The sequence below is a fragment of the Macrotis lagotis genome, chromosome 7 (genome assembly GCF_037893015.1).
Source record: "Macrotis lagotis isolate mMagLag1 chromosome 7, bilby.v1.9.chrom.fasta, whole genome shotgun sequence".
NCBI lineage: Eukaryota > Metazoa > Chordata > Mammalia > Peramelemorphia > Peramelidae > Macrotis > Macrotis lagotis.
Genome location: NC_133664.1, coordinates 84,522,194 through 84,548,811, shown reverse-complemented (window position 1 = coordinate 84,548,811; position 26,618 = coordinate 84,522,194). Strand labels below are relative to the sequence as shown.

The 26,618-nt window shown below is 32.9% G+C and overlaps 1 protein-coding gene across 3 annotated transcripts in view; it reads left to right on the top strand.

The window, feature by feature from the left end:
* Positions 1 to 26,618, top strand: part of DYNC2I1 (dynein 2 intermediate chain 1) — a 123,733-nt gene that overhangs the window by 18,301 nt on the left and 78,814 nt on the right. For all 3 annotated transcript variants that reach the window (XM_074193242.1, XM_074193243.1, XM_074193241.1), the window contains 10 exons: positions 1,482 to 1,535; positions 2,849 to 3,275; positions 8,946 to 9,028; positions 11,517 to 11,822; positions 15,693 to 15,751; positions 17,949 to 18,006; positions 19,764 to 19,829; positions 21,907 to 21,984; positions 22,778 to 23,033; positions 26,133 to 26,235. In XM_074193242.1, the coding sequence (XP_074049343.1) occupies positions 2,918 to 3,275; positions 8,946 to 9,028; positions 11,517 to 11,822; positions 15,693 to 15,751; positions 17,949 to 18,006; positions 19,764 to 19,829; positions 21,907 to 21,984; positions 22,778 to 23,033; positions 26,133 to 26,235 (1,367 nt within the window). In that variant the 5' untranslated portion in view covers positions 1,482 to 1,535; positions 2,849 to 2,917. The remainder of the gene's footprint in view (positions 1 to 1,481; positions 1,536 to 2,848; positions 3,276 to 8,945; positions 9,029 to 11,516; positions 11,823 to 15,692; positions 15,752 to 17,948; positions 18,007 to 19,763; positions 19,830 to 21,906; positions 21,985 to 22,777; positions 23,034 to 26,132; positions 26,236 to 26,618) is intronic.

The following is a 26,618-nucleotide window of genomic DNA, read 5'->3' as shown; positions in this document are numbered from 1 at the left end:
AAGAAACAATGAGCAGGTGGATTTCAGAAAAACTAGGAAAGACAACATGAATTGCTGGTAAGTAAAGTGAACAGAACAAAAAGAATATTGTACAAATTAACAGTTACAGTGAGTAATGATCAACTGTGATTGATTTAACTCTTCTCAGTCCAGGAGACACTTGATGATGGAGAATGTTATCTATTCCAGTGAAAGAACTATGGTATCTGAATGCAGATTGTAGCATACTATTTTTCACTTTTTTTTTTTGCTTTTTATTTTTCATGGCTTTTCCCTTTTTTTCTGTTTCTTTTTTTCACTATATTACTAATATGGAAATATGTTTAATATGATTATTTGTGTATGACCTATATCAGTTGGCTTGCTGTCTTGGGATAGGAGGGGTGGGGGAAGGAGAAAAAAATTGGAACTCAAAATCTTATAAAAATGAATGTTGAAGGGGCGGCTAGGTGGCATAGTGGATAAAGCACCAGCCCTGGAGTCAGGAGTACCTGGGTTCAAATCTGGTCTCAGACACTTAATAATTAACCTAGCTGTGTGGCCTTGGGCAAGCCACTTAACCCCGTTTGCCTTGAAAAAAGCCTAAACAAACAAACAAACAAAAATGAATGTTGAAAACTCTTTACATGTAAGTAGAAAAAATAATACTTTTTACTCAAAAAAAATTGAGTTCCATATTTTCTCCCCCTTCCTTGAGAAGGCAGGCAATTTGATATAGATTATATACTTGTAGTGCAAAACATATTTCTGTATTAGGTATATTGTTATGTTGTGAAAGAAAGCACAAAACAAAAATGCCCAAGAAAAATAAAATTTAAAAAGGCACACTTTTACCTACTTTTGGATTCAGATTTCTCTGGAGGTGGATAGCATTTTTCATCACAAGTCCTTTGGAAATCATCTTTGATCATTGTATTGCTGAGGACTAAATCATTCATAGTTGATCATCATATACTATTGCTGTCATTGTGTGCAATATTCTTTTGGTTCTCTTTACTTCACTGTGTCAGTTCTTATAACTCTTTATAGATTTTTTTCCCCTGAAACTCTCCTGTTTGTCATTTCTTACAACACAATATTATTCCATCAAACTCATATACCACAACTTGTTCATCCCCAATTGATGGGTATCCCTCCAATTTCTAATTCTATTCTTACATAAAAAGAACTGCTACAACTATTTTTGCACATAGAGATTCCTTTCCTTTTCCTTTTTTTTTAAAAGTCTCTTTTGGATGCAGAGTTAGTAAAGGTAATCCTAAGTTTTATAGCTGTTTTGGGCATTGTTATAAATTATCTCCAGAATAGCAAGGTTTTATTATGTTTTTGAGAATTTTCCCTGATACTTGTCCTATATGCATTTCTTTGAATAAGACTCAACAGCATTAATGTCCAAAAATATGAATTAGAGGAAATAAGAAAAACTGAAATATTGTCAAAATGACTCATTCTAAATTCTTTTTGTACAATTTTTTTTTCAGAGAAGATCCAAAGATGACACTTGGAGATCTGATGACCTCAAGAAATATCTTCGGGTAATGTTTCAAAGATTCAAATAAAAGTTCATTTAATTTCAAAATTATTTTTCTGATAACTTTATTTGGCTCATTAATATATATATATATTCCATTATGAATAGCATATCTTTTTTAAAGGGTTTTTCATTAGGTGACATAGCACCTGCTTTTATGTCTCTGTATTATTATATGTTCAAATGAGTCTACCTCTTAGAGTGTACCTTAGAAATAGGACAAAAAGTATGGAACTGACAGTGGATCTACTGCTGAGATCATGATGGTAGGAACTTTTAGATCCCATATCAATGGGTAAATTCTTGCTTTTTGTTCATACTACCAGCAAATCTACTGAGATTTCCTTTAACTTTCTAACAGGTATTTTTGAGAGTAGGGTAGAGTTAGAGAAGGATGGCATATCAAATAGGGGCAAGATGACAGAAATGGGTTTGGGGAAAGAAGTTAAGAAAATTAAGCAAGATAAGCAAGTTGTAGTATACCCAATATGAATGTTTAAGGTGTACAGGATTATTCAATACCAAAATAGTGTGTGTATTTCATATATATATATATATATATATATATATATATGAAATAATATTAATCTAAATATAGTTGAAGTCTAAAATGATTGCTTTAGCCCTTCATCTTGCTGAGGTTAGAAGTTGATTTTGAGTGCAAATAATCTGATAAGGGTGGATGTGACGGGTCTGATAGAGTTTTTCATGAATTCTGACTGTCTCTGAGTCAAGGAAACTTTTAAGGCACAATATTGGGGTATAGTGGGCTAGGTAGGGACTGAGGTTTAGGGGCAGACTGGACACTGAAGCTCCATGGGCTAGGTTGGGAAGGGCTCTAGCCCTGAGGAGTGGAATCAGGTGGCTTAAATCCAGAAGAGTAAACAAAAGTTTTCAGCAGGTGTAAGGATGTGTTTGGGGGAGATTGGATTTAGGACAGAAGCGGCTTCAGGCAAGATACAAGGATGTGGTTAGGGGCAGCTGAAATTAGAATGCTAGAGGAGGTTTCAGGATGTTTGTTGCAGGATACACAGGACTTGTGTGTGTATATATGTATATATACATATAGTATATATATATATATACAATATATACTATATATATATATAATATATTATATATATAGTACAGAGTTTTGGGGTTCAGTGAACTCAGAGAAGAGAGTACTGGGATCTCAAGCAGATGTGGTTATTCTTCTTTAAAGGAGAATAATGATCCTTAACCAATATCAAATAGTCTTTGAATTCCTCAAGGGTAAAGATTATTTTTGTAGTGTAAGAAAGTATCATCTTTTTTCCTCCTCTTTATTCCCTGTAGGCATCACATTCAGATACTCAAAAAGAAGAAAAGAAGCATAGAGAAAAGAAACTACACAGAGATCTAGAAATGGGTGACTTTTGTGAAATCAAAGAATATAAACACAAAGATCAAGAAAGAGAGATATTGAAAAGCAAAGAAAGGACAGGGGAAAGAGACAGCCACTCAGTGAAAGGTTATGGTGATAGAGAAAAACAAAAAGAAAAGAAAAAAGAAACAAAAGAACGAGAGAGAGACAAAACTAAAGAGAAACATCGTGAACAGGATGCTGAGAAGGAAAAATATTACCGAGGGAAGGAAAGAGAAAAAGATAAAGAAAGAAAACTTAAAAAAGAAGATTCTAAGCAAACTCTTAATTTACATCATAATCCAAAGGGACTTGAAATGCGAGATAAAGATGTGGAAAAATTGGAAAAGAAGCCTTCAGGTAGGTTGACATTTCTAACTGGCACATCTTGGTTGTTTCTCGTCAGTTTAGTAACATTACTTAGAATTGGTCAAGTAGAATTGGTAGACAATCTTCTAGTGATGAACCTCCCTGGATTTAGCAAGACCAGTAGTCTTCAAATTGTTTCCTTTCAGGACCTTTTTATATTCTTTTTTTTTAGTTTTTTTTTTTTTTTTTGCAAGGCAATGGGGTTAAGTGGCTTGCACAAGGCCACACAGCTAGGTAGTTAAGTGTCTGAAGCTGGATTTGAACTCAGGTACTCCTGACTCCAGGGCCGGTGCTTTATCCACTGTGCCACCTAGCTGCCCCAACCTTTTTGTATTCTTAAAAAATATTAAGGACAACCCCCCCCCCCCCAAGAGCTTTTATTTTATGATGGGTTACATCTATTGATATTTATTAAAAAGAAATTAAAATAAATTTTCAAATATGTATTTATCGATTCATTTATAATTCCTAATAATAAATATTCATAACAAGCCCATTAGGAGTGGTTGACCCTTAATAACAAATCCCATTGTATCAAGGGTCACTGGGTGTGCCGACATCCTGGGAGGTGGAAGATTCACACTTATGGAGCTCTTAGTGTAACTGTTAAGGAACAAAGATCCTGAGTTTGGGAAGAACCATCCCTCCTGGATATTCTTAGGAGGTGTGTCTGATATGCAGCCCTATCTGAAATTGAGGGCTATTCCTTTTCCTTGACAGACAAGTAGTTTTTGAGATTCTGCCTTCGGAGAATGTAACTGTATTAAAAAAACCTTCTTCAAAGCTATATTTTAGGTGTCTGATTCTCTAACTAGGCTCCCCATACTTACCTGCATAATCAGCAGATAGAGAAATCGAATAACCTGATTCTGATTTGTTTTTTTCTTGAGGCCAACTCTGGAGGTTAATGTTTGTCCTTTATTAGGAAAAACTCTGAAGGTTAACACATATTTAAACTAATTATTATTTTTAAGGCCAAACTCACAGAGGTTCTTGATATTAACATCTTTATGAAACAAATTTCCAAAACAAAAAGTTAGCAATAAAACTGGGTAGTGTTTCACAATTTTTACACTTTTTAAAATGTCTGGATTAATATTAAGAGCAAGATTTTCATTTCTGCTTCTGTGCTCAATCTGTTGCAATATGTTGTTTTAATCATGGTATTTGAAGAAAATCTAGCTATATAGCTGAAAAAGATAGGAGTATTTTTTAAAAACTTTTTTTTTAATTTTTAAAACTGCTACTTATTTTCCATATCAAGGCATTGCTAATATTAGCTAGCAAAATGATCTCAAATATATTTCTCTGAGAAAAAAAGTTTTACTTTTTAGAAAATTTTTCTATACGTAAATTTTAAATATTTTGTTTTAATTTCATTTTATGAGCATTTGGGTTTTTATTGAAAGAATTTATAGGTGAATAACTAGAGACTGGACGAAATAAGTGCCCTAGGGCCAGACTCACAATGGACTGGTCCCCCAAGGTGTGTGAAGAGGTCCCTGTCCCCATACCTCTGCTGGTCTTCCCTGGTAGGGATCTTGACTGGTCCCTTCCTTGGGCTTTTAATTGGTTCTCTGGAGCCTGAAATGTTAGCAGCTGTTATGTGTAGGTGGTAGAACTGGAATGTCCAGACATCAATTTGACATTTAGAGTTTGAAACTGGGTAATTTAGTAATAGAAGGAATAAATGACCAAGTCCTTGTAGCAGTTGTGATCTGTTTTGCTTTCATTGCTACACTGGAAAAAACATATTTGCATACACACATGCATAATATAAGTTTATATATGTTTATATATGAATATGAATGTTCACACATAAACATACATATGCTCTTTTAAGAAAACATTTACCCTGATAATCAAGAGATAGTATGGGTTCTTTGGGAACAACTTTGGACAGAAATAGTATGTACCTTCTGCTATTCAGCCAAATCTGTTTGCAATCTGTTTCTCTTTCTGTTGAAACAAATTGCATATTTTTTTTTTTTTTGTGGTACTGCATTATTGTATAATGGCAATATGGTTCATGGCTTAAGACCATTAGGTGACCAATCTACAGACAAATGGTGATCTTTTTCTTACCAATATTTGGTGAAGATAATAGACTCAGGATGTCTCAGGATTGCAATAAGAACTGAAGATTCTCAGGACAGCACAGGTCTATTATGGAAAGAAGTATGGATCTGCTTACTTTACTGAGACATGTATTCAGAGAGATGTTTTCACCTGGGGGCTTTTCTCAATACTGTTAATGGGAGCTTTTTCTGTTGATTTTAAATTTTAAATTTGCTCCTGAAGACGTGTTTGGAATTCTTGAATTTCTAGATGATTCTTTGCCATCTTTTTATTGCTTTATACATCTCTATCACATATTGAAAAGTAAGTATTAAGACAAAGGTTAAACAAATGAAATAAGTGAAATGTTCTTTGAGCTAATGTGGAAAACCATTCAAAGGAACCATAAAGCATTTTGCAGGTTTAAAATTGTATTAGGAATTTTACTAACTTGATTTATAACCATCTATAGCAATACTTATTTGTTCTATCACTAGCAGTAAAATATTATGTAATGGAAAAGTCACTAGATGGGGAGATTAAGTTAACAGAAATATTTTTATATCTTTAATATTTGATTAAAATTATTAAATATAATTTTATTATCTTTATGATGAAGCATAAGTATTTTAATGGATTATTTTCTTTATGGTAAAATGTTAAAGTAAAAAAATAATTTATAGAAAATTCTAGACATCAATATTTTTTTCTGTGAACATTTCAAATTTTTTTTTATTTTTGGAGAAAATTACGTGTTCAACATTTTTTACTAGTTGCTGATCTTTTAATGAAAATAATTTAGGTTCATTGACCCATTGAAAACTTAGTTTCTTCAGTATTACTGTTACTTTCCAATGGATCTGTGATTTTTTAAATTGGGTCCTTCCTCCAATGGTTCGATCTTATCTTAGCAGATAGCAATCACTTAATAAATTCCTTCTTATCAATAAGTTGATTATACCTGTTCCTACCTTCTCATCCTATGTAATTTTAATGTTTAGAAGCTCATGGTATATTAGAAAAAGAACTGAATTTGGAGTAAGTCCTTATCTTTGTTGAAATCCTATTCTATGTTGTATTTCTCAGTTAAAAGGCTTATGTTAGTGATTTTTTTAGTTGTAAATTGTTTTCCAGAATAATTGATTAGCTTCATCCATAGTGTCTTAGTTTACATTTTTCCTATATCTTTCACAGTTTACCCATTTATCATTTGTCATCTTTTTCCAGTATTTTAGGGCTATGAGATGAGATATTAGAGTTTGAATTTCTCTTATAATATTTGGAGTAATTTTTCATGTGACTGTCAACAGTTTGCTATTCTTAAAATTATTCACTTACCTTTTGAAGTACATCGTGGTCTTGTTTCTGTTAGTTTTTCAATCAAGTCTCTAAGGAAGTTGCTTAGTGTTTGATATCAAGTTTTTATACCAGAGATATTTACTACTTTCAATAATAGCTTTTCTTCTTTTCCTAGATACATTAATTTTCTTTGTGCAAAGTTTTCAAGTTTTGTATAATAAAAATTGTTTATTTGCTTTTTATAATTTCCTCTATCCTTTGTCATATTTGTGAAAGATTTCTATTTCTATTCTCTTAATTTTTAAATGAGATAATACTTTTATATTTGCCATGTTAATATAGAGGGATTTTTGTTTTGTGTATGCTTATATTGTAAGATATTAGGGTTGTGGTCCCCTTAGGAGTCTGATAAAGTCTACTGACCCTTTCTCTCTCTAAACCCAACTTCTACCAAATTCCTTTCTAGTTTTCCTGTTTTTTGTTGAATAGAGAATTCTTGCATTGGTGGTTTGTGTTTTAGGATTTATTGAATCTGGCTTACTTGGTGTGTTCTATTGATCAAGTTTTGTATTCTTTAATTAGTACAAAATGGTTTTGATGATTACCACACAGTAGTGTGGTTTGAGATTCCTTCTTTCCTCCATTTTACTTTATTTTCCCTTGCAATTCCCTTGAGAACTTTTCGTTTCCTCAGATGAATTTTATTATATTTAATTCAAAGCCTTGTTGAAATTTCTTAAATGCAAGTTCCTCTTTTCTATTCAGATTTGACCCCAGCTCCTTGTTCATTTGCCATGCCTATCTCTTATGGGTTAAATAAGTCAATGGACTAATTTATACACATTCATGTCATAGTTGGGATAATTGGTATTCTTCATTCATTTATTTTTCTAAATGTGGATTACAAGATCTGTCTCTTCTGTCTCTTGAGTAATCATATGTCTCTCAGAGGAGGATATGGGGGGGGTGGAGCTTGATATATTCTGCCTAGTATAGTTCATAAACAACTGTATCTTGAAACCATCACCATCTATAGTAGTGACTTTTAAGCTGGAGTTAATGACCTTGGGTGGGGAAAAAATTTACATGTGTGTAACTTTTGGTTTCTTTTGTATCCTTAAATATTTATGTTTAAACATTCTGAGAAAGGGTCAGTAGATTTGATCAGACTAAAAAAGATTAAAAACTTGTCTCTGTAGTTGCACCTATAAAGGAATCTTGCATTATCTTAACATGTACAATGGATACATATTCTTGGAAAGGAGCCTTTAAACCTTCATTTGTTTTTTTCTTATGACTCATTTGCTCTTTTGTATTCTACATACGATAGATCTTGTCTCATTTCTTGTATTTTCTATACCTCTTAGCAATTTGTGTGATCATGAATGTGGGTTCTAGAATAGCATGACCACGAAAACTCTTGGTACATGTATGGGTAGGTGCTTGCTGATATCCTTAGTCATTTTTTTTCTTGGAGGGGATAATGAATGATATCATTCATAATTTCCATTTGTATGGCATCTTCTATTTAGATATAGCCTGAAATTGATTCAGTGCTTTAAAAATTGTATCTTTTCTAGTTCATATTTCTGTTTTGTGTACTTGCCTTTCATCTTGCTACTCTTTCTGAGTTCATCTTCTTAAGTGTCATTACTCATATAGCACCTTGCCTAATCAGGTTTGAGAGCCCAAATAGAATACAATGAGAAGAGATTGCTGTAGAAACACTGGCTAGTTTGTTTGATTCTTTGCTTATGTCCTGGATTAGTTTAATTTCTTTTATAAATAAATGAAAATTATATTATACTGATAGAAAGTATGTTGCTTAAGAAATTTTCAATTTCATTTTAAAAAGTAACTTATATATATATATATATATATAAGATTTACTCTTAATTCATAAGAATTCTAAGGTAAGATAATATTTAAAATATAATAAATATTAAACCCTTAGAATAAGAAATAATCTTTTTTCCCCCAAATAAAATAATTTTGTTTTTTCCTTCCTCCTCCTCTCTTCCTCTATATTTCTCCCTCTTTTTCCCCTCCCTCCCATTTTCCCTCCCTTTATTCCTTCCTAAAATGTTGTAAGCAATTGACTGAAGGCATAATTCTTGACCCCAGCTCTTGACCTACATGTATTCACAACTTTTTCCTTCCTCAAAAAACCATAGCCATTGAGTAATCTTTTTATATATATACAATTATTAGTGAAAAATGCAAAGACCTAATTAATGGAGTCATGTTTTTCATGTTAGAATTTCTTTGTTTAGAGTAAAAATAAGAAAATTTTAATTTTTACAGGAATTAAAGGAAAAGATAGAGAACAAAAAGATGATTCTGAAAGAAGAGATGATGACAAAGAAAGAAAGTACAAAGAAAAGAAGGTAAACAAAATAGGAACTAAATTATGTAATGCTTTTAAATGGGGGAACTTTAATAATTATGACTAAATATGAATCTTCTTTTCAAAGCATAAGCTGGAAACAGGTCAATACAAGACTACGAGCCGAGCCAAATGAACTCTTGATTATCTATGCATTAGTACAGTTACTACCTGGAACACACTGAGTAATAAATATATAGAAGATTTTCTCCTTTGCCCTAGTGACATTTAGGTCCTAGATTCATAGTGATCAGGAAGATCCTGATAATGTCCTTATCTGCTCCATCAGGATAGACAGTGTGAATGAGGAATTGAGGCATTAGTTCTGTGTGTTGTGTGTGTATGTGTGTGTGTGTGTGTGTGTGTGTGTATATGTGTGTGTGTGTCCTTTTTAGTTTACATCTCTTACACCTTTGAGATTGCTAGAAAGGAAGTGTGATTTTGAGGATTACCAGATCCATTTAAAGAAGAGAGTTGGGGAACTGTCTGAGTTTAATGTCAGCTACTCAGTAACAAATACATTTTCAGGCCTTTTATGACTTTTGTCAGAGACTGATGGAAGTCTTTAACTGAAGAGAGAAATTTGAAGAAATGGAGACACTACCTGTTAAAATACTTCAATCCTTAGCCCATAGCCACCTGATTAATCTATTGGGTCCTTTCAGTAGAGGGCAGATTATAATACCACATTACATACATGCTTGTTGAATGAATTCATGAGAGTGCAAAGGAACTTTATGTGCTTTTGAAGGCCAGTGAATAATAACTGAGGAAAAGGAAAATGACTACTTGGGGGAACCCTAGACAAGGGAATATTAAATTTGTTTATTTCTGTTTTTCAGATAAATTGAGATTAAATTATTTGCTCAGGATCATTCAGCTAGTTAGTGTGGCACAACTGGGACCAGTTGACTCTCAGTTCTGTGTTCTTTTGATGATGTTATGTCTCCTCCTGAGTTTGAGTTATCAGGGTGATAGAGTTAAATGTTCCTGTAGGTAAAGAAGAATACACTGGGCAAGTTGTCAAAAAAAAAAAAAGACTATAGACTGTTGGAATGCCTCCTTTCAGTGAAATGAAACGAGTTTTAGGAGAACACCAAAAACTATTTCTTAGGATAAGTAGTTTTAGGCTTTACAATAAAATTACCATTTTTCTTCCTCTCTATTAATAGTTTGTCCTGAGTGACAGATTACATATTAATTAAAATAATTGTGACAAACATGAAGAGAAAAAAATTGAAATATCAAAAGAAAACATCCCAGAGGAAGTGTAGGCCTATTTTAAATAACAGTCTTGGAAACTGAGGGAAAATGTTAACTATAAATCAGAAGATTCAGAGAGCCTCAGCCCCAATCTCTGCTTGGCAGTATGACAAACAAGAAGCTATTTGGCTATTTTAGGAAAGAAATACTACTAATTTTGGAAAATTGAATAAAAGCTCAAGGAAGAGAAATAAGGAAACCCATCTAGAGGGCAATTAGGTAGAACCTAAAAAAATCTTCCCTGATCACTCCTAGTCAGAAGTAACCTACTCTTCTTTCTTATATTTTGTATAGTGCTTTTAACTTTCTCATTCACTTAGCATGAGGTATGATGGTAAGTCAGAGTTTGTTTTGCCTTCCTTCTTTCTATTCTTCCTCTCCCTTCACTTCCTTTTGCTGGTGATAAGTACCATTGATAGACCTGAAAATGTTTATTATTAATACATTCAGCATACAATAGTTCTGGAATCAGTGGAATGACCACTTGATACAAAGTTTTCCCTCTCGTCCATGCTGTTCTATGCTAGTCACTGAACCCTGACTACCTCCCATCCAGGGCCATCTCCAGTTGTCCTGATCCATATCTGGAGGCTGGACCCAGATGACTCTGGAGCAGAAAGTGTGGCTGGTGACTTCACACAGCACCACCTCACTCAAATACAATTTCTGTGCTTGCCATGGCATCACCTACCTGATATTGTGGTCTTCATTGAAAATGAAGGTCATGCATTTTAAGTGAGAAGCAGTTACTTGGTCCCAAGCTGTGTTACAATTTCTAGGGAAGAAGGTTCCAATGGACACCTAGGTAAGGGTCAATCAGTCACTTTTTAGTCATGTCTTGACACTTTGTGACAATATTTGGGGTTTGGCAAAGATACTGGAATGTTTTGCTATTTCCCTCTCCAGCTCATTTTACAGGTGAGGAAGCTGAGGCAGACGGGTTAAGGGACTTGAGCAGGGTCACACAGCTAGTGTCTGAGGCCAGTTAAATCTTCCTGACTCTAGGCTCAGCTCTCTATCCACTCTGCCACCAAGCTGCCCATTATCTAAAGTTAGCCATACATATAGAAAGAATATATGTAAATCAGAGCTTGTAATGTTTGCAGTTGTAGTCATAGAAATATAGCCATTTTTCTCCTCATGCCTGGTAAACTATGTCTTCTGTTTAGTTAACATTTTTTTTTATAGTCAGAAATTATCCAGCTTAATATTTTTAAATATTGCAGTATGGTGAAAATAAGGAGCTTGCTCTCAGATATTATTCCCATAAAGACAATGGAGAAAGAAAGCACAGGAAACAAAAGGAACAAGATCAAGAGAAGAAACACAGAGAAAAAGGCAGCCTTAAAGAAAAAAGAGAAAAAATGCCAAAAGAAAAAGGCAACATGATTGGTGACAAGGATGTGGAAGAAAAACATAAAGAAAAACGACATAAAGAAGGAATTTATTTTGAAGATGAGAGACTAAAAAATATCTTAGACAAAAAAGAAAGACAATTCAAAGAAGAGCATCGAAAGAAAAAGGAATATAAGGTAAAATTTTCTCTTACTTAGTAACTTTTATTTAGTCCTCTAGCTTGGGTAGTCTACCTGATAACCAATGTGCTTGAGGCAGAGTCATATTTGATTCCAGTGAAGCGACTGTGGAGATTTATTGCTCCAAATATTGGAGACAAAATAGGATTGTTTGATTAGTATTGAAAGTTGATAAAATCTTAATGTATCAAAACAGAGTCATCACCTATCATTTTTATATTGAGTACATTAATGAAAAATCCTTTAAAGTTTTCAAAACTTCTCTGGAAATAATGTTGAAAAAAAGCAAGAAGATATGGTTTTATTATCACCTTAAATGAAATTTCTCAACTGTAAAGGCTCTAATTATGGTGTGTGTGTGTGTGTGTGTGTGTGTGTGTGTGTGTGTGTGTGTACACATAAGCAAACAACTTGATAGATGTTATAAATATATAGTCATAAAATATTTCCATAAGTCATATTGTGAAAGAAAACTTAGAACCCCCCTCCCCTGCAAAAAAAAAGAAACCTTTAGAAAAATAAAGTAAAAAAAAATGTTTTGTCTGTATTCAGACACCATCAGCTCTTCCTCTGGAGTTGGATGGTATTCTTTATCATATGGACTCATTGAATCTCAAAGAAATCAAGCATTAATAATTTATTCACTGCCTGGCTTTCTTTGGTGAATTAGAAACCAAGGCTTTTTTTCATTTGTTGCTATTTACCCTAATTTAGATTTATGTATTGTTTCTTTTCACATGAATTCAAGACTTTTTACATTTAATATGTTGTAGGAAAGAATAGCTGTTAACTTCATATTACAGATCCCTAGGTCAGAAAAGTTTTTGTGGTTAGAGAGTAAGAACTGAAATTTTTGAACGTAGCACTTAGTCACCTCTTTTGCCTACTGAAGTCTTTATTATTCTAATTTTAGAAACCGAGTTACTAATATAAGATTTATGAATTAAATCATAATTATAAATGGATAGAAAATCACGTTAATTTTTAAGAATGTCATCTTGAAAATATTTCATCTGAAACTGTTACCCACATTAGTTCTGTTCCTATTTTTTCCCTCTTTCACATATATATATATATATATATATATGTATATATGATCATCCTTCTTAATGTACTGTATATATGTTTATCCTTCATTCTCAAAGAGGAATAAAATGACATCATTATGCTAGAGTCAAGGTTCAGTGTGTCTGGATGTGATTGCTCAGACCAACATGAACTTGCAGTACTCCACCACAGGTCTGGCACAAATAGTTCATATGTATGTACATTTGGGGTGGATTCTCCCTCTCTTGAGCTACTTCAATTTTACTTTGCTCATAGAGCACAGTGCCTTCTCTGATGAGGGAGGCCATACTGGGTCATCCTGTGCCAGTGTGTCTCCTGTTGCATGATCAGTTCCAAAGTTCTTCAGAGCAACCTTGAGAATGTCTTTGTATCACTTTTTCCTGTCATCATTGACTTGCCCTTTATTTTTTGTTTTTAATAGAATTTGTATTTGCTGATTTTCTACTTCCTCTTCAGTATCTTCCTCCTCTTTCCTGTACCACCCCTCTCACTCCTTCTCCAGTGCCAGGCCCTTTAGACGGCTTTCCTCCCCTCTCCCTCCTACTTCTTCCTAACATCCACTCTGCTTTCCCCTACAGTGCACCCTTCCTCCATTCTCTCCTGATCAATACCTTGGAAGCTGGCTTGCTTTCCCACATTCTTACCATAACTATTTTCTAGAAAGGTACTCATGCGCTTCTGTTTGCCAAAGCTAAAGGGATTTTCTGCTTCCATTCTCTTAGGCAGACTGCTTCATTTGACACTCTTGCCTACCTGTTGCAGTTGAAGAATCTTTTTTTCATTTCTATAATAGAACCCACTCTACTGGTTCTATTTCTAGCTACTTGTTTCTTTCCTTTCCTAATTTTTCTTCTTTCTCCTGTTCCCTTATATGAATTATGCTGTCAAAAGTCCTTTTCTCAACCCTTTAATGTTTTCCATTATACTTTCTCAACCCTTTATTGTTTTCCATTATACTTCCTCTCTCGGAGAATTTATGTCTGTGTGTGTGTGTGTGTGTGTGTGTGTGTGTGTGTGTGTGTGTGTGTGTAAATAATTTCTGCTAATGACCCTAGTTACCCTAGTGTTGAAATCTTGGAGACACTGAGACTCATTCCCTTCTTTTATTTCCCATATCCTGTTAACTCTCTCCTACCTTTTTTTTTTTTTACTTTGAAGTGCCTTTTTTTAAGTTAGTAATTCTTAGTTAGTACTTCTTTTCTATTCTGCCCTAATCTAGACCATTATTACTATCACAGGAAATCCCAAGAAGCTTTGAAAGTGTCCCAGAGCCCTGAGATATCCCTGATTTCTAGAGGCAGGAATAAAGAATCATCTCTCAGTCAAAAGGAGTCAAAGGACCTTATTCCTCAGAAAATAAGTGGACTCAATAGGTGAATCAACTGATTGACTGCCCAAGGGAAGGGAGAAAAGTACCAGCCAGGTACCCGTAGTCTAGGGAGTTTTCTACTTGTGAAATTCCTAAGTTGAAGTTCAGAGGAAAGGAAGGAGGGAAATAAAAAGGAGGCTCTGTTCAAGGTCTTCTCATGCTGGGTTCCATAGATGAGGGAGATGGTGCTTTCCCAGACTGAGGTCAGCTTGCACCCATGCCTGAGTCCATAATACTTACCCTGAGACCGTCCCCCCCCCTCTCCTCTACTGAGGGCATAGATGGTACTTAATTATAATAGGGAGGCAATTTATGGGTTAGAGCAAACCTTTTTTTCAGTAATTTATTCTTCACCAGATCAACCCAACTAGGGTACCAGATTTAAGGGTTTTACTTTAGAAGGGTGCAGAATTTTGACTATCTTTTGTCTGCTTCATAAAGTCCAAATTTAGCACTTGATTATTACAGTTAACCTTACAATCATTACTTCAAATATGGAATGTTATAACTGCCTCATAGCTAGTCTTCTTTCAATTTATTTTCCCCACCACTACCAAACTAGTTTGCCCTAAACAAGTCTTTCATTCACTCTTCTCCTCAAAAATCTGTTATTACATGAAATCCAAACTCATCTACTTAAACTCCCAATCTGATCCACTATATCTTATTTACCACATGACCCTTGATATATACTCATTTTTTCATCTAGGATGCTTCCTAGCTTGCCTTTTTATAGGAGATGATCTCAGAGTAGCTTAGTAGTTGGAGGATGGGTCTTGAAATTGGGACAGAAGACTTGTAAGGAGTTTGTCTTCTGATGTATGTATATTTGTTTTGTAACCCAGATAAGTAAGTTTCTCAGTGTAATTATTTCATCACAATTTAAAAAGGAAAGTGACATTCTTTTTTATAAAGGACATTAATTTATTAGTAATAGAAATTTTTGAATTATCTTGAAAAACTAAAAGTGAATTGTACAAAATTATGATTATAAGCAATTTTTCAATAAGGGTATTTATTAAACTTTTAATATACATAGCAATTTGCTATATTAAAAATGGAACTATTATTCTTGGGACTATCTGAAAAATAATAATTATTAGCATTTCTTTATTCATCTATCCTTTAGGCATGGTACCCTACTAAATTTCAGAGATTACTAGAACATAAAATAGGCTATTTTAGGACTAGTTGGAAAGTTGGAACTGCAGTTGATGTTTTTTCATAGAATCATTGTTATTTTTAAAACATTGATTTTTATTGATAAAACTTTTATTTTTATATAACTCCCATTTCCCAGTGTATCTTTCTTACCTAATTACCCTGAGGGTGCTATTTTAAAATTTGAATTCATATTTCTTTTTATGGTTGATATTTTCCTAATAATAATTAAGAAGAATAATGGAATTCATTATTTCTTTGTTTCACAGACTAGTGAACACAGAAGTGGAGGAGCAAATTTCAAAAGAGAAAATATATCTGGCAGCCTGTAAGGAAGATGAATAATTTTATTCCAGATACGTATCATGCAGATCTTTTAGCGTTTGCTTGCAAAGTCTATATGATGACTCTAATTTTAATTAGAGTAAATTATAGATGAATGAATGAAGGAATGAAAAATACATCTATATTAAACTCTAGGACTTTGCCAACTACTGTGCAGGTTGCTGGAAATATAAATTCAAAAGGGAGACAGTTCAATTCCTTCCTGAGGGGACTCATTGCTTATCATAATTGTGTTCCTAAGAAGTAATATGTGATTATTATAATTAAAATCTTATTTTAAATGCAGTGGGAGATTTTGGTATCAAAAGGAAAACTTTGGGGAGTAATTGAAAAATAAAAATATTACCTTTAGTTTGTATTTTCCGTAAGTCCGTATTTAGAGTTTTACTTGATGCGGTAACCCCTGCACATTTTTAAGAAGTGTAACCAACTGGAATATTAATAATAGATTAGAAAAGGTAATTAATTTAATGTCCTAGTATATTCCAAGAATCTGAAAAAATTGCAACACTTGTAAAGAGATGTTTATTTCCTTTTTCACAATTTTTCACAATTTTTCACAGTTACTTATATTCCTTATATATATAGATAGGAATCATTTTCAACTGTTGTAACTAGATTTTTTCAGTTGACTATATGAGTAAAGATAGTTTGCTTTCCCTTTAAAATTTGGACAGAATGCATATAGTTTTTTTATATTTTTTGTTGAATATAGACTAGTCAAATTTGCAAATACCATAAAGTTTATCTTTATTGTTTTGACCTCCCTTAAAAAAATATTTCAGTTATCAGGGTTCCTGAAATTTGCTTGAAATTCTAAGACTTGTACTCCCTATTTACATGTCCTTCCTAATTTACTCCATCAAGGGCACTATCTTTTTTCCTCCCCAAATCAAAAGATATTCCTAAGAATGTTTGCTGTTTATTTGATATTATTGGTAAAATTAATTTATAGTAATTTGTGATTGAATTATGGGCTTAACTATTCCAGGGAATTTTGTAAAAAAAAAAAAGTTTTTAAAGGTAAATGAACCTAAATAGTGGTAGAGTGATAAGAATTTTTAAAGCAAGGGCACTTGCTAGTATCATTCTCAATATCTCCCCCCCCCCCTTTTTTGGTTTGTTTTTTGCAAGGCAATGGGGTTAAATGACTTGTCCAAGGTCACACAGCTAGGTAATTATTAAGTGCCTGAGGTTGGATTTAAACAGGTCCTCCTGACTTCAAGGCTGGTGCTCTCTATACACTGTGCCATCTAGCTGCCCCAATATCTTTCCCTTTTTAAAGAAAAACTGATGTTAGCAACTTGACACCCTACTTCTGGAAAGTCAATAGTTCTGCTTTTAAAGCAGGGATTTTCTTGACCTGTTGTTCACAGATAGATCTATGTCAACAGGTCTATGAATAGATTTCAGGAATTTAGTTGAAAGAAAATTTTCTTTTTTTGTTACTTCTAGCTGAAATTTAATATATTCTTCTATTAAAAATTAAAAAAACCCCATTATTCTAAGAAGAAATTCATAGATTTCTTCAGTCTGCCAAAGGGGTTCATCACAAAAATGTGATAATCTTCTTACTCTTGCTTAAGAGCATTAAAAGGTATGAGAAAGCTTTAGCTCTGAAATGTATTCTTTTTATAAAACTCAAATTTTTTTTTTAAAAGACATTTAGGGGGCAGCTAGGTGGTGCAGTGGATAGAGCGCCGGCCCTGGAGTCAGGAGGACCTGAGTTCAAATTTGGCTTCAGACACTTAATAATTCTCTAGCTGTATGACCTAACCCCATTGCCTTAAAAAATAAAAAAAAATTTAAGCACATCGAATGTCAAAATTGAAAACTATTTTTTTCCAACTAGCAATTAGTCATTTAGAAGTACATAACCAAATAAGAAATAGGGTTAATTTAAAAGTGGAACTCATATTGATTGTAGAAATAAAAGTCTCAAATTATATCTAAATTAGGATGGGATATCTGAAAAGAGAGTTCAGAATTTTTGCTTAAAAGGCTTCCAAAGATAGAATAGACTCAACTATAAATACTTAAAGTGACAGGCTTATACTTTTTTTTTCTTAGTTTGGAGAAATCTTATTAATATTTAGTCTGGAAAGATACTTATTCTTTCTGTTATGTGACAGATATGAGTCTTATATAGTATCTAAAATTTTGTAATGTGTGGTTTCTAGGCGTGCAGAGAATTCAGGAAAGATTGGTGGAAAGGACAACAAAGACATAAAAAGAAAGGTAAAACAATTTGCTTTGGACATTAATCACATATATTTTGTTATAAAATAAAATTATGGATATACAAGCTAAATACATTATTGAACAAGAAATAGGGCCATGAACATATCATTAAAGCTGTTATCTTTTACTATATGGTCATGGTCCCAGATTCCTTTTTTCTTGTATTTTATCAAAATTGATACATTGTTACTAATTATAGGAAGTTTAAATTAACCTGCTAATTCGATTAAAGTAATTCAAATAAATTATAAATGATAGGTTTAATTTGTCCAAGGAAATATTTGCACCTCCAATAGATAGAATGTGTTTTACAGACTCTCCAGTATTTATTTTCCTTCTTGATTAGTCCCTTTTTTAAAATTGATTTTTGCAAAGCAATGGGGTTGAGTGACTTGCCCAAGGTCACACAACTGAGAATTAAATGTCTGGGACTGGATTTGAGCTCAGGACCTCCTGACTTCAGAGCCTGTGTTCTATCTACTGCTCTACCTAACTGCCCATTGTTTACTTCTTCTTTACCAAATCTCGGTCACTTGTATGAATTCCCCAATTTTTCATTGATTCAGTGTTTCAGTTTCAAGGATTAAAGATATATAGATTTTTTTCACTGAGTAGCTTTAATGCAACTTGGGGTTTGATTGTAAATGAAATAATCAGACTGAAACTTTCAAGGGGAACAGAGTACAAAGTTTTGTTTTTTTTCTTCTGAGAGCCAAGAACATTAAGAATTCTTGAAGTGTGAGCTGATGAAAATGATTTTTTCCCTCTGGCTTTTTTTTTTTAAGGTTTTTGCAAGGCAATGGGGTTAAGTGGCTTGCCCAAGGCCTCACAGCTAGGTAATTAAGTGTCTGAGGCTGGATTTGAACTCAGGTACTCCTGACTCCAGGGCTGGTGCTCTATCTACTATGCCACCTGGCTGCCCCTTCCTCTGGCTTTTTAAATAGAATTATGATATTTATGATTTGCCTAAGACAAAGGGACTCAAAGGATTAGTGAGTTAATCTCTGTAAGATACTAATAATGTTCAGAGGACCTAATAAGCTATATTATAGTGACTCAAGTAGGAAGAAAAGTTCATGTATACCTTTATCTTTAGATATGTTTTATTGTTTTAAAATTATATGTCACTGTCTCAGTACCATCTTTTCCTCCCCCCCTCAAGCTGTCGTCTTATCACAGATTTTGTTTTAGCAAATAAGGACATTTAAGAAAAAGGAAAAATATATTGTCTATCTGATAACAGATAAAAGAGGAGAGAACACTACTTCCTGGGAATAAACAATTCTTTCAGGATATTAAGTTAACAAGGCCAAAAGGCAAAATTTATAGTGCATTTGAGATTTGAAAATTTATAAGTATGATTCATGGATACACTATAATATAAATACTTGAGTCCTTCATATTCATCACATTTTCAGGACAGTTTTGAATGTTTCTTGAATATCAGCACAACTAATACTTTAATGTGACCTAATCTTATCAAAATGTATCCATATGATTTTCTAAACATGAAGATAGAGCTCACCTGTAGAACATTTCAGTTTCACTCTGGAGAATTCTTTTTATTCTATATCATTATGGATATTATCCAGTTTTGAAAAGTATTTGAATAATTTTAGATGGTGGCTTCTCTAGAAATTTTCTTTTAGAAAAAATGTAATGTCTCCTCATTGTTTTTTTTGAAATCCTATGTAATAATGTTCAAGTCTATGTTTTAGACTTTTTTTGCAATTTTTGTTTTATATATCTTTTAGCAAACCAGTGATGAAGCAATGTCAGTGTGGAAATTTGCCCGAAGACTATCAAGTGAGGAGACTGAAGTAAGGAAGAATATACATTTTTCAATAACGATGATAATAACAATAGTAGATTATATAGTTCTTTAATGTTTTCCAGGTGCTTTCCATTCAGTGTTCCTTGACTCTCTTGGCATCCCTTGGAGAGAGGCATTACTGTTTTCATTTATTCTGAGAGATGAGGAAACTGAGACTCAAAAAGTTTGTTTTCAAATATCTAGTTGTTGTGGTTTTTGTTTGTCCTTCATTCCCAAAGACAATGATATCATGGGGTGATGTCTTCACATGAAAATTAATTAGATTTAAGTGAAGCAGAACTGCATAAAGCTATCAGCCTCACTTCTCCAGAGTCAGTGAAGTCCAGTGGCAGCACCAAAGTCAAGACAATTGTTGATCGCCTAGGATGTGGTGGATGACCTTGGTCTGTCTACATTGACCAAACTCTAGATACTTTGTAGGGCTTGCTTCAGTAATCATCTTGACCTTTGGAAAAAAATTTTTCTCATCATCCACTGGGGGAAAATTGTTATTGTTTGCCAGGGGACATCTTTACATGTTTGCATAGATATTCCTTAACTCACTGATAGATTTGAGATCTGTTAGCCTCAATGCATGCCAGCTTTTTCCAAAAATATGGAACCTAGAACATAATATATCTATGTGAGATCTGGAGTTCATTTCTTCTGGGTCTCAGGGTTTATGCTTTGCCAAATAAGATTGTTTCCACATAAAATCATTCTGGGGGCCCAAGAAGAGTCAGCTAAACCAAAGATGAAATAGTCTACATCTCTCTCCTTTTCCTTTGGTTTGCTTTTAGTGGCAGGTTTTTTTTTTTTTATGAGAGATGGCTTTCTCTTCAGGTTTTAGGATCAGTAGGATGAGGATCATCTTATTCTCTTATCCTTAGTGATTTTAGAGCATTCTTTCATATAGTTGTATTTTACATTTTTTTTCCTTTTGAGAATCATTAGCATAGTTTCCGGAACATGCTAGTCTTTTCTGAACACTTGGGTGCTTACCATCACCTAATTCTCACCTCTGGCTCTAAGAAACTGTAGCATGTGCAGTAACTGTGCCCCAGTAAAATCATTTTGGGAGATGAACTCAATCACTTTGAAGGTACTCTTATACCTCCAACCCATTGGTGAGTTCACTCCACAAACATGTGAAGATTCTCCTGGAGGAATGGACAGTTGAAAACAATTTGTTCCAATGGCCATGACGGTAGGTGCTGTGGAGCACTGAGAGCTTGGTCAGGAGATGAAAATATAATAAAGGTCATCCACCACATCTGGGGCCATTTCTCGTCAACTTGACTTTTGTCCTGCTTGCTGGACATCAGTGATTCTGGAAAAAGAGAGTGAAGTTGGCAGGTTGTGAACTCTGCCTCCCTTAAATCCAATTCAAATAGAAGTCAAGATATTTCCTATGATGTCTCTTTGAAAATGATGGATGAACAACAATTTGGTTTTACTGGTTTGGTCTTGATTCTAGCAAGGAATGTCTATATATTTAGAGAATTCTTATTTCAGCAAAATCGAGGGGAAAAGAACATAAAAGAGTAATGCTGTGTTTATTCCCATGAGCCAATTACATTAAGGCAGGACAAGAATAAACTCTTTGAGACTCCTAGTTTAGATTCTAGTAACTCAGAATCTGTAAAAATTCAACTGAGATGGAGGTTGAAATTTATCTAAATTTACCAATTTTTTTTCATTCTGAGCGCCAATTAAAGGTATAAATTAGAGTCTTTTTTTATGAGAATATTCATGAGCAGATAGGGAAAACCTGCCAGGAATCTGGAAATTATGAAAAACTAGGAAGGAATATTATTAACTTTAGTTATGATGCTAAGAAAAATATGTATGTAAAGTAGAACATTTTAAAGATGTTGCACTTGTTTATATTGATAGATAATAGTATTAATGTTTGACTATTTTCCATCTTACTTGAATTTTGATTTACTAAATTATTAAGAAGTATTCATTAGTCAAAGTAAATAAATACCAAAATTATTTTAACCCATTCAGTATGTTCAAATGAAGTCTTCAGTTTTTATTTACTTCAGTTAATTCTATGTTTTAATTTTTGACCTTTTTAGGATATTGAAAAAGAAGACATTAATTTAGAAAATGATGGTGCTGATGACAACGTTCCCAATTATGAAGATGATTTTGAAGTACTTATAAAATTGTCTTTTTTCTTAGGCTAAATCTTTGATTCTTAGCAGTAATTTTATTATAGCAATTTCCTATTTGCATTACATTTCTTAATTTATATTAATGTTTATTATTAATATCACATATAATTATTAATGATTTATTAATATTTTATATTGAACTATTTCTGTACTTTTTTGTCTAAAAATACCTTACCATATTTTTAACTAAACCTAATGGTATAAAATAGTCAAAAGACTATAAAATTTGTTTTCTTTTCTGTTATTCTCTGTTCAAAAATATTTATATGCATTTGCAACATTGGATAGTTTCTCTGATGTCAGGGTTCACACACATATGCACACACACACACACACACACACATATATATATACATGTGTATGATATGCACTATATAATGTTCCTAGCATAATTCAAAATATATGAAAGCATAGAAAGTTTATGAAAATATGATGCTAAACTGACGTATAATTTCTGTTTTTATAGATTGTTTTTGGTCCATAAATCACTTAAAAACTAACAACTTCTTGTGAGGGAATCTTTTTAATAGTAAAGCTGCAGGAGTGATTTCTTTTTTATTTCATGTTAAAATACCCACAAATAAATTGTAATTTCTGAGGGATTTCTAACAAATTTTATTATTTAATTTTAAGGTCACCAACATAATGAAGTTGCTCCTTGGTGATTTAAATCCAAATGTTCCTGAATTTAAAAAAAAATCTCTGAAATTGCTGAACTTTAATTAGGTTTAACTAACCTTGAGACAATCAGTAAAATTCTTATTTTTTGAAGGACTATGAAGATGATTTTGATAATTTTGATGGTGAAGGTGGTAATAATGATGGTGATGATGACAACGATGATGATGACAACGACAGTGCTAAAGAACAGATAAAGGAAAGGCATGAAGAAATTCCTCTAGCCAGGAAAATGGAGATTCAAGAAATCCAAAGGGCCATTAATGCAGAAAATGAAAGAATTGGTACATTTCCTTTAAAGCAAATTCAAAGGCAATTTCAACCAGAATTTGAAAAAGAACCAAGACCAGGTATACAAGTACATGTAAATTATATTTTTTAAATTATTATTTTTTTATTAAAGATTTTATTTGAGTTTTTGAGTTTTACAATTTCCCCCGCAATCTTAATTCCCTCCCCCACCCCCTACAGAAAGCAATCTGTCAGTTTTAACTTTGTTTCCATGTTGTACATTGATCCAAATTGAGTGTGATGAGAGAGAAATCATATCCTTAAGGAAGAAACAAAAAAAATCTTAGAGATAGCAAGATCAGACAATAAGATATATTTTTTTTCCTAAATTAAAGTTAATAGTCCTTGAACTTTGTTCAAACTCCACGGCTCTTTATCTGGATACAGATGGTATTCTCCATTGCAGACAGCCCCAAATTGTCCCTGAATGTTGCACTGATGGAATGAGTGAGTCCATCAAGGTTGAACATCACCCCCATGTTACTGTTTAAAAATTATTTTAAACTCTTTAGGTAACAATGCATATTGCTCAATTCACATCTCAAGATAAATTTCTTTTTGGTGAAAATGACTTTTATGGATTCATGATTGCCTACCATAATTAATCATATACTAAGTTCTCAAGAAATTAATTATTAAGAATGATACTGTCTCTGAGTCCAGAGCACTTGTAAGTCAGAAGCCAAGAATTACAAAGTAATTATATTAGATTGTATTTTAATTTTTTTTTTTTTTTTTTAGGTTTTTGCAAGGCAGTGGGGTTAAGTGGCTTGCCCAAGGCCACACGGATAGGTAATTATTAAGTGTCTGAGGTCGGATTTGAACTCAGGTACTCCTGACTCCAGGGCCGGTGCTCTAGCCACTGCGCCACCTAGCCACCCCAACTGTAGCTCTTTCTTTGAATTGCCTCTTCCTCTGAGTTTCCTTATTGACTATGTGTTGAGGAAGCCAGGAATTTAATTGGTCATAATAGCATTTGGAATTCAGAAATGTTGTAGGGGGTAGCATAGTATTAAATATAATTAGGATTTGCCAAATTTATGGAGTTAGATACATTTCAACAAAGTGTATTAGAGAGATTTCTAAATGAATCCTATTTTCCCACTGACTTTTGTTAAGAAAACATTATAAGGGTGGCTAGGTGGCGCAGTGGCTAGAGCACCGGCCCTGGAGTCAGGAGTACCTGAGTTCAAATCCGGCCTCAGACACTTAATAATTGCCTGGCTGTGTGGTCTTGGGCAAGCCACTTAACCACATTTGCCTTGTAAAAACTTAAAAACAAAACAAAACAAAACAAAAAAGAAAACATTATAGCCCATTACACTCAAAATTTTAGAATAATGCTCCAAGCAAGTTGTAGGATAAAATTAAAGAATGTGAAAGCATATTAAAGTTCCAGGAATTCTGAGAATATAATTGCTTGAACCCCATTTTTATATTGTTTTAATCAAATAGGAAGTATAAAAGAAGTATACAGAGTAGCATTCTCTTTGTTTTATGAATTTATCTGTTTTTCACAAACTGCACTGTCTTAAAATTTTGACTTGATTGAAAGATTTATATTATATATATATGTTCAGGCATATGTATGTTTATTACTGTTTTTTTTTAATCTTTCACCTGAACTTGCTGACTTCTCCCCCCCCCCATTTTTCCTTGGTTGTACTCATACATTGTGTTAGCCTATTTTTGCATAAAGAAGATGAACCCATGAAGTTAAGAATTACAAGTGTTCATTCCCTCACTTAACAACTGAGACTCTGGATTCTGACTTTGGTGTTTCCTAGTTTGAGTGAATGTGTCTGTAAAACATGATTCCCTTAAAAATTTCATTTAGAATAAATTCTGATAATCTTTTGATTCCACATGCCAAGTAGGTTGATCACCATTTATATATTAATAATAATGACAATAGTAGACATTTATATAATGCTTTATATATAGTTGTCTAGCAACTGACCAAACAGTGATCAGTGCATAAATAGATTGCATTCAGTGATTTATCTGATGGCTGATAGCATCTTTTATTGAGTTGGCTGAAGTGTTGCTCATTGTTTAGCTACAGCACAGATGGTATGTCAAGATATAGTGTACTGTAGCAGCAAGAGCAGGAATAAAATAAGTATGGGAAGGAGCCCACAGATGTGGTTAAATTAGGATATATACTATATTATAGAATTAGTGAATTCCTTAATTTTGGAATACTGTTAAAGGATTTCTGTTAAGCAAAAGATGGTTTTATTAGCTATATTAGTTTCTAATATTTATTGACTTTTGCTGGCCCTCATAATTTGATCAAAGTGCCCTTTTTTGCTTGGAAACATCCAAATTTAGTGATCTCCAGTAGGACCATGTCATCATCAAAACAAATTCCAGTGATTATATGGTATATACTTCTATAACATTAAAGTATATACTTCAGATTGCTGAGAATAGTTGTGTATTTTCCTGTAAATACCATAGTTTAATAGCAGACAATTAAGTACCATAAGATATTTTTTGTAATGTTGATTCATTATATTTAAATATGATACCATTTTAGTATCAATAGTCTGAATTATATATTTAAAACTTAAGAAGGCATTATGTTTTCCTTCTACTTTAAAAACTAACTGTATACTAAGAAAAACATTTTTATTTAAAAGAGTTCAGTGTGAAAATTGGTCTAATTGATTTCACAAGTGATTTTATAAGAACATATATTAAATACTGAAATTTCAGGGTGCCTAGACACTAGTTAATAACTTGAGACAGTCTGAGAGATTTTATAAAAAAAAACAGACATTTCAGCATGTATGGTTATTTCCATATTATTTTATGCTTTTTTCTATTCTATTGTTATTTAAAATATGTGTGATTGGATTCCTCAGTTAGGTTGTAAACTCCTACAGGGACTGTGATTTGTATTTCTCTTTTTTTTCCTTGCAGAGATGCCTGGTATAGTGCTAAATAAATGCTTATATATTGAAAAATATCTCAAAGACCAAAATTTATAAAAATAGTAGATGATGGCACAGATCCTTTTATTATTACTTGTTTTTGTTAAACTAATGCCCTATTAAGTATAATGGTTAGAGGTGCTAATAATTCATTCTATGCCAAGTCCATTTTCATTTTTAATAGAAAACTTCACTAAATCAATTTCTGTTTTCATGCAGAAGCAAAAGAATCCCCTTCTAGAGGCTCCCTCTGTGGAATATTTATGGACTTTGCTGCAGCTTCACAGCGACAAAATTGTCGGAATCATGCCCTTAAGCAACGGTAGGTGGTCTTAATAAATTTGTGCCATTATGACTTTTTTTGCCAAAATTCAATTAATCATTTTTATATTTTTGATAATCACTTAGTACTAATAATCTGATATATAGTATGTGTTACATGTTGTATAAAATCATTATTTTTCAAATATGAATTATACTGTGTTAAAGTATGATTTTTTCCATCTCTTGGTGTTAGAGTGCCTTTTGAAGCTGAATATTCAAAGGAACATGCATAAAATGAAAATTATCTGACTCTTGTTGAGGTGTTTCAATATGAGAATATGGATGATGTTAGGAAGCTTCTCTAAAATAAGTTTTTTTTTCTCACCACCTAAGTCTCTTCATAGTACCATTCCTAAAAAAAAAAAAGCATGTTTCCAAAGA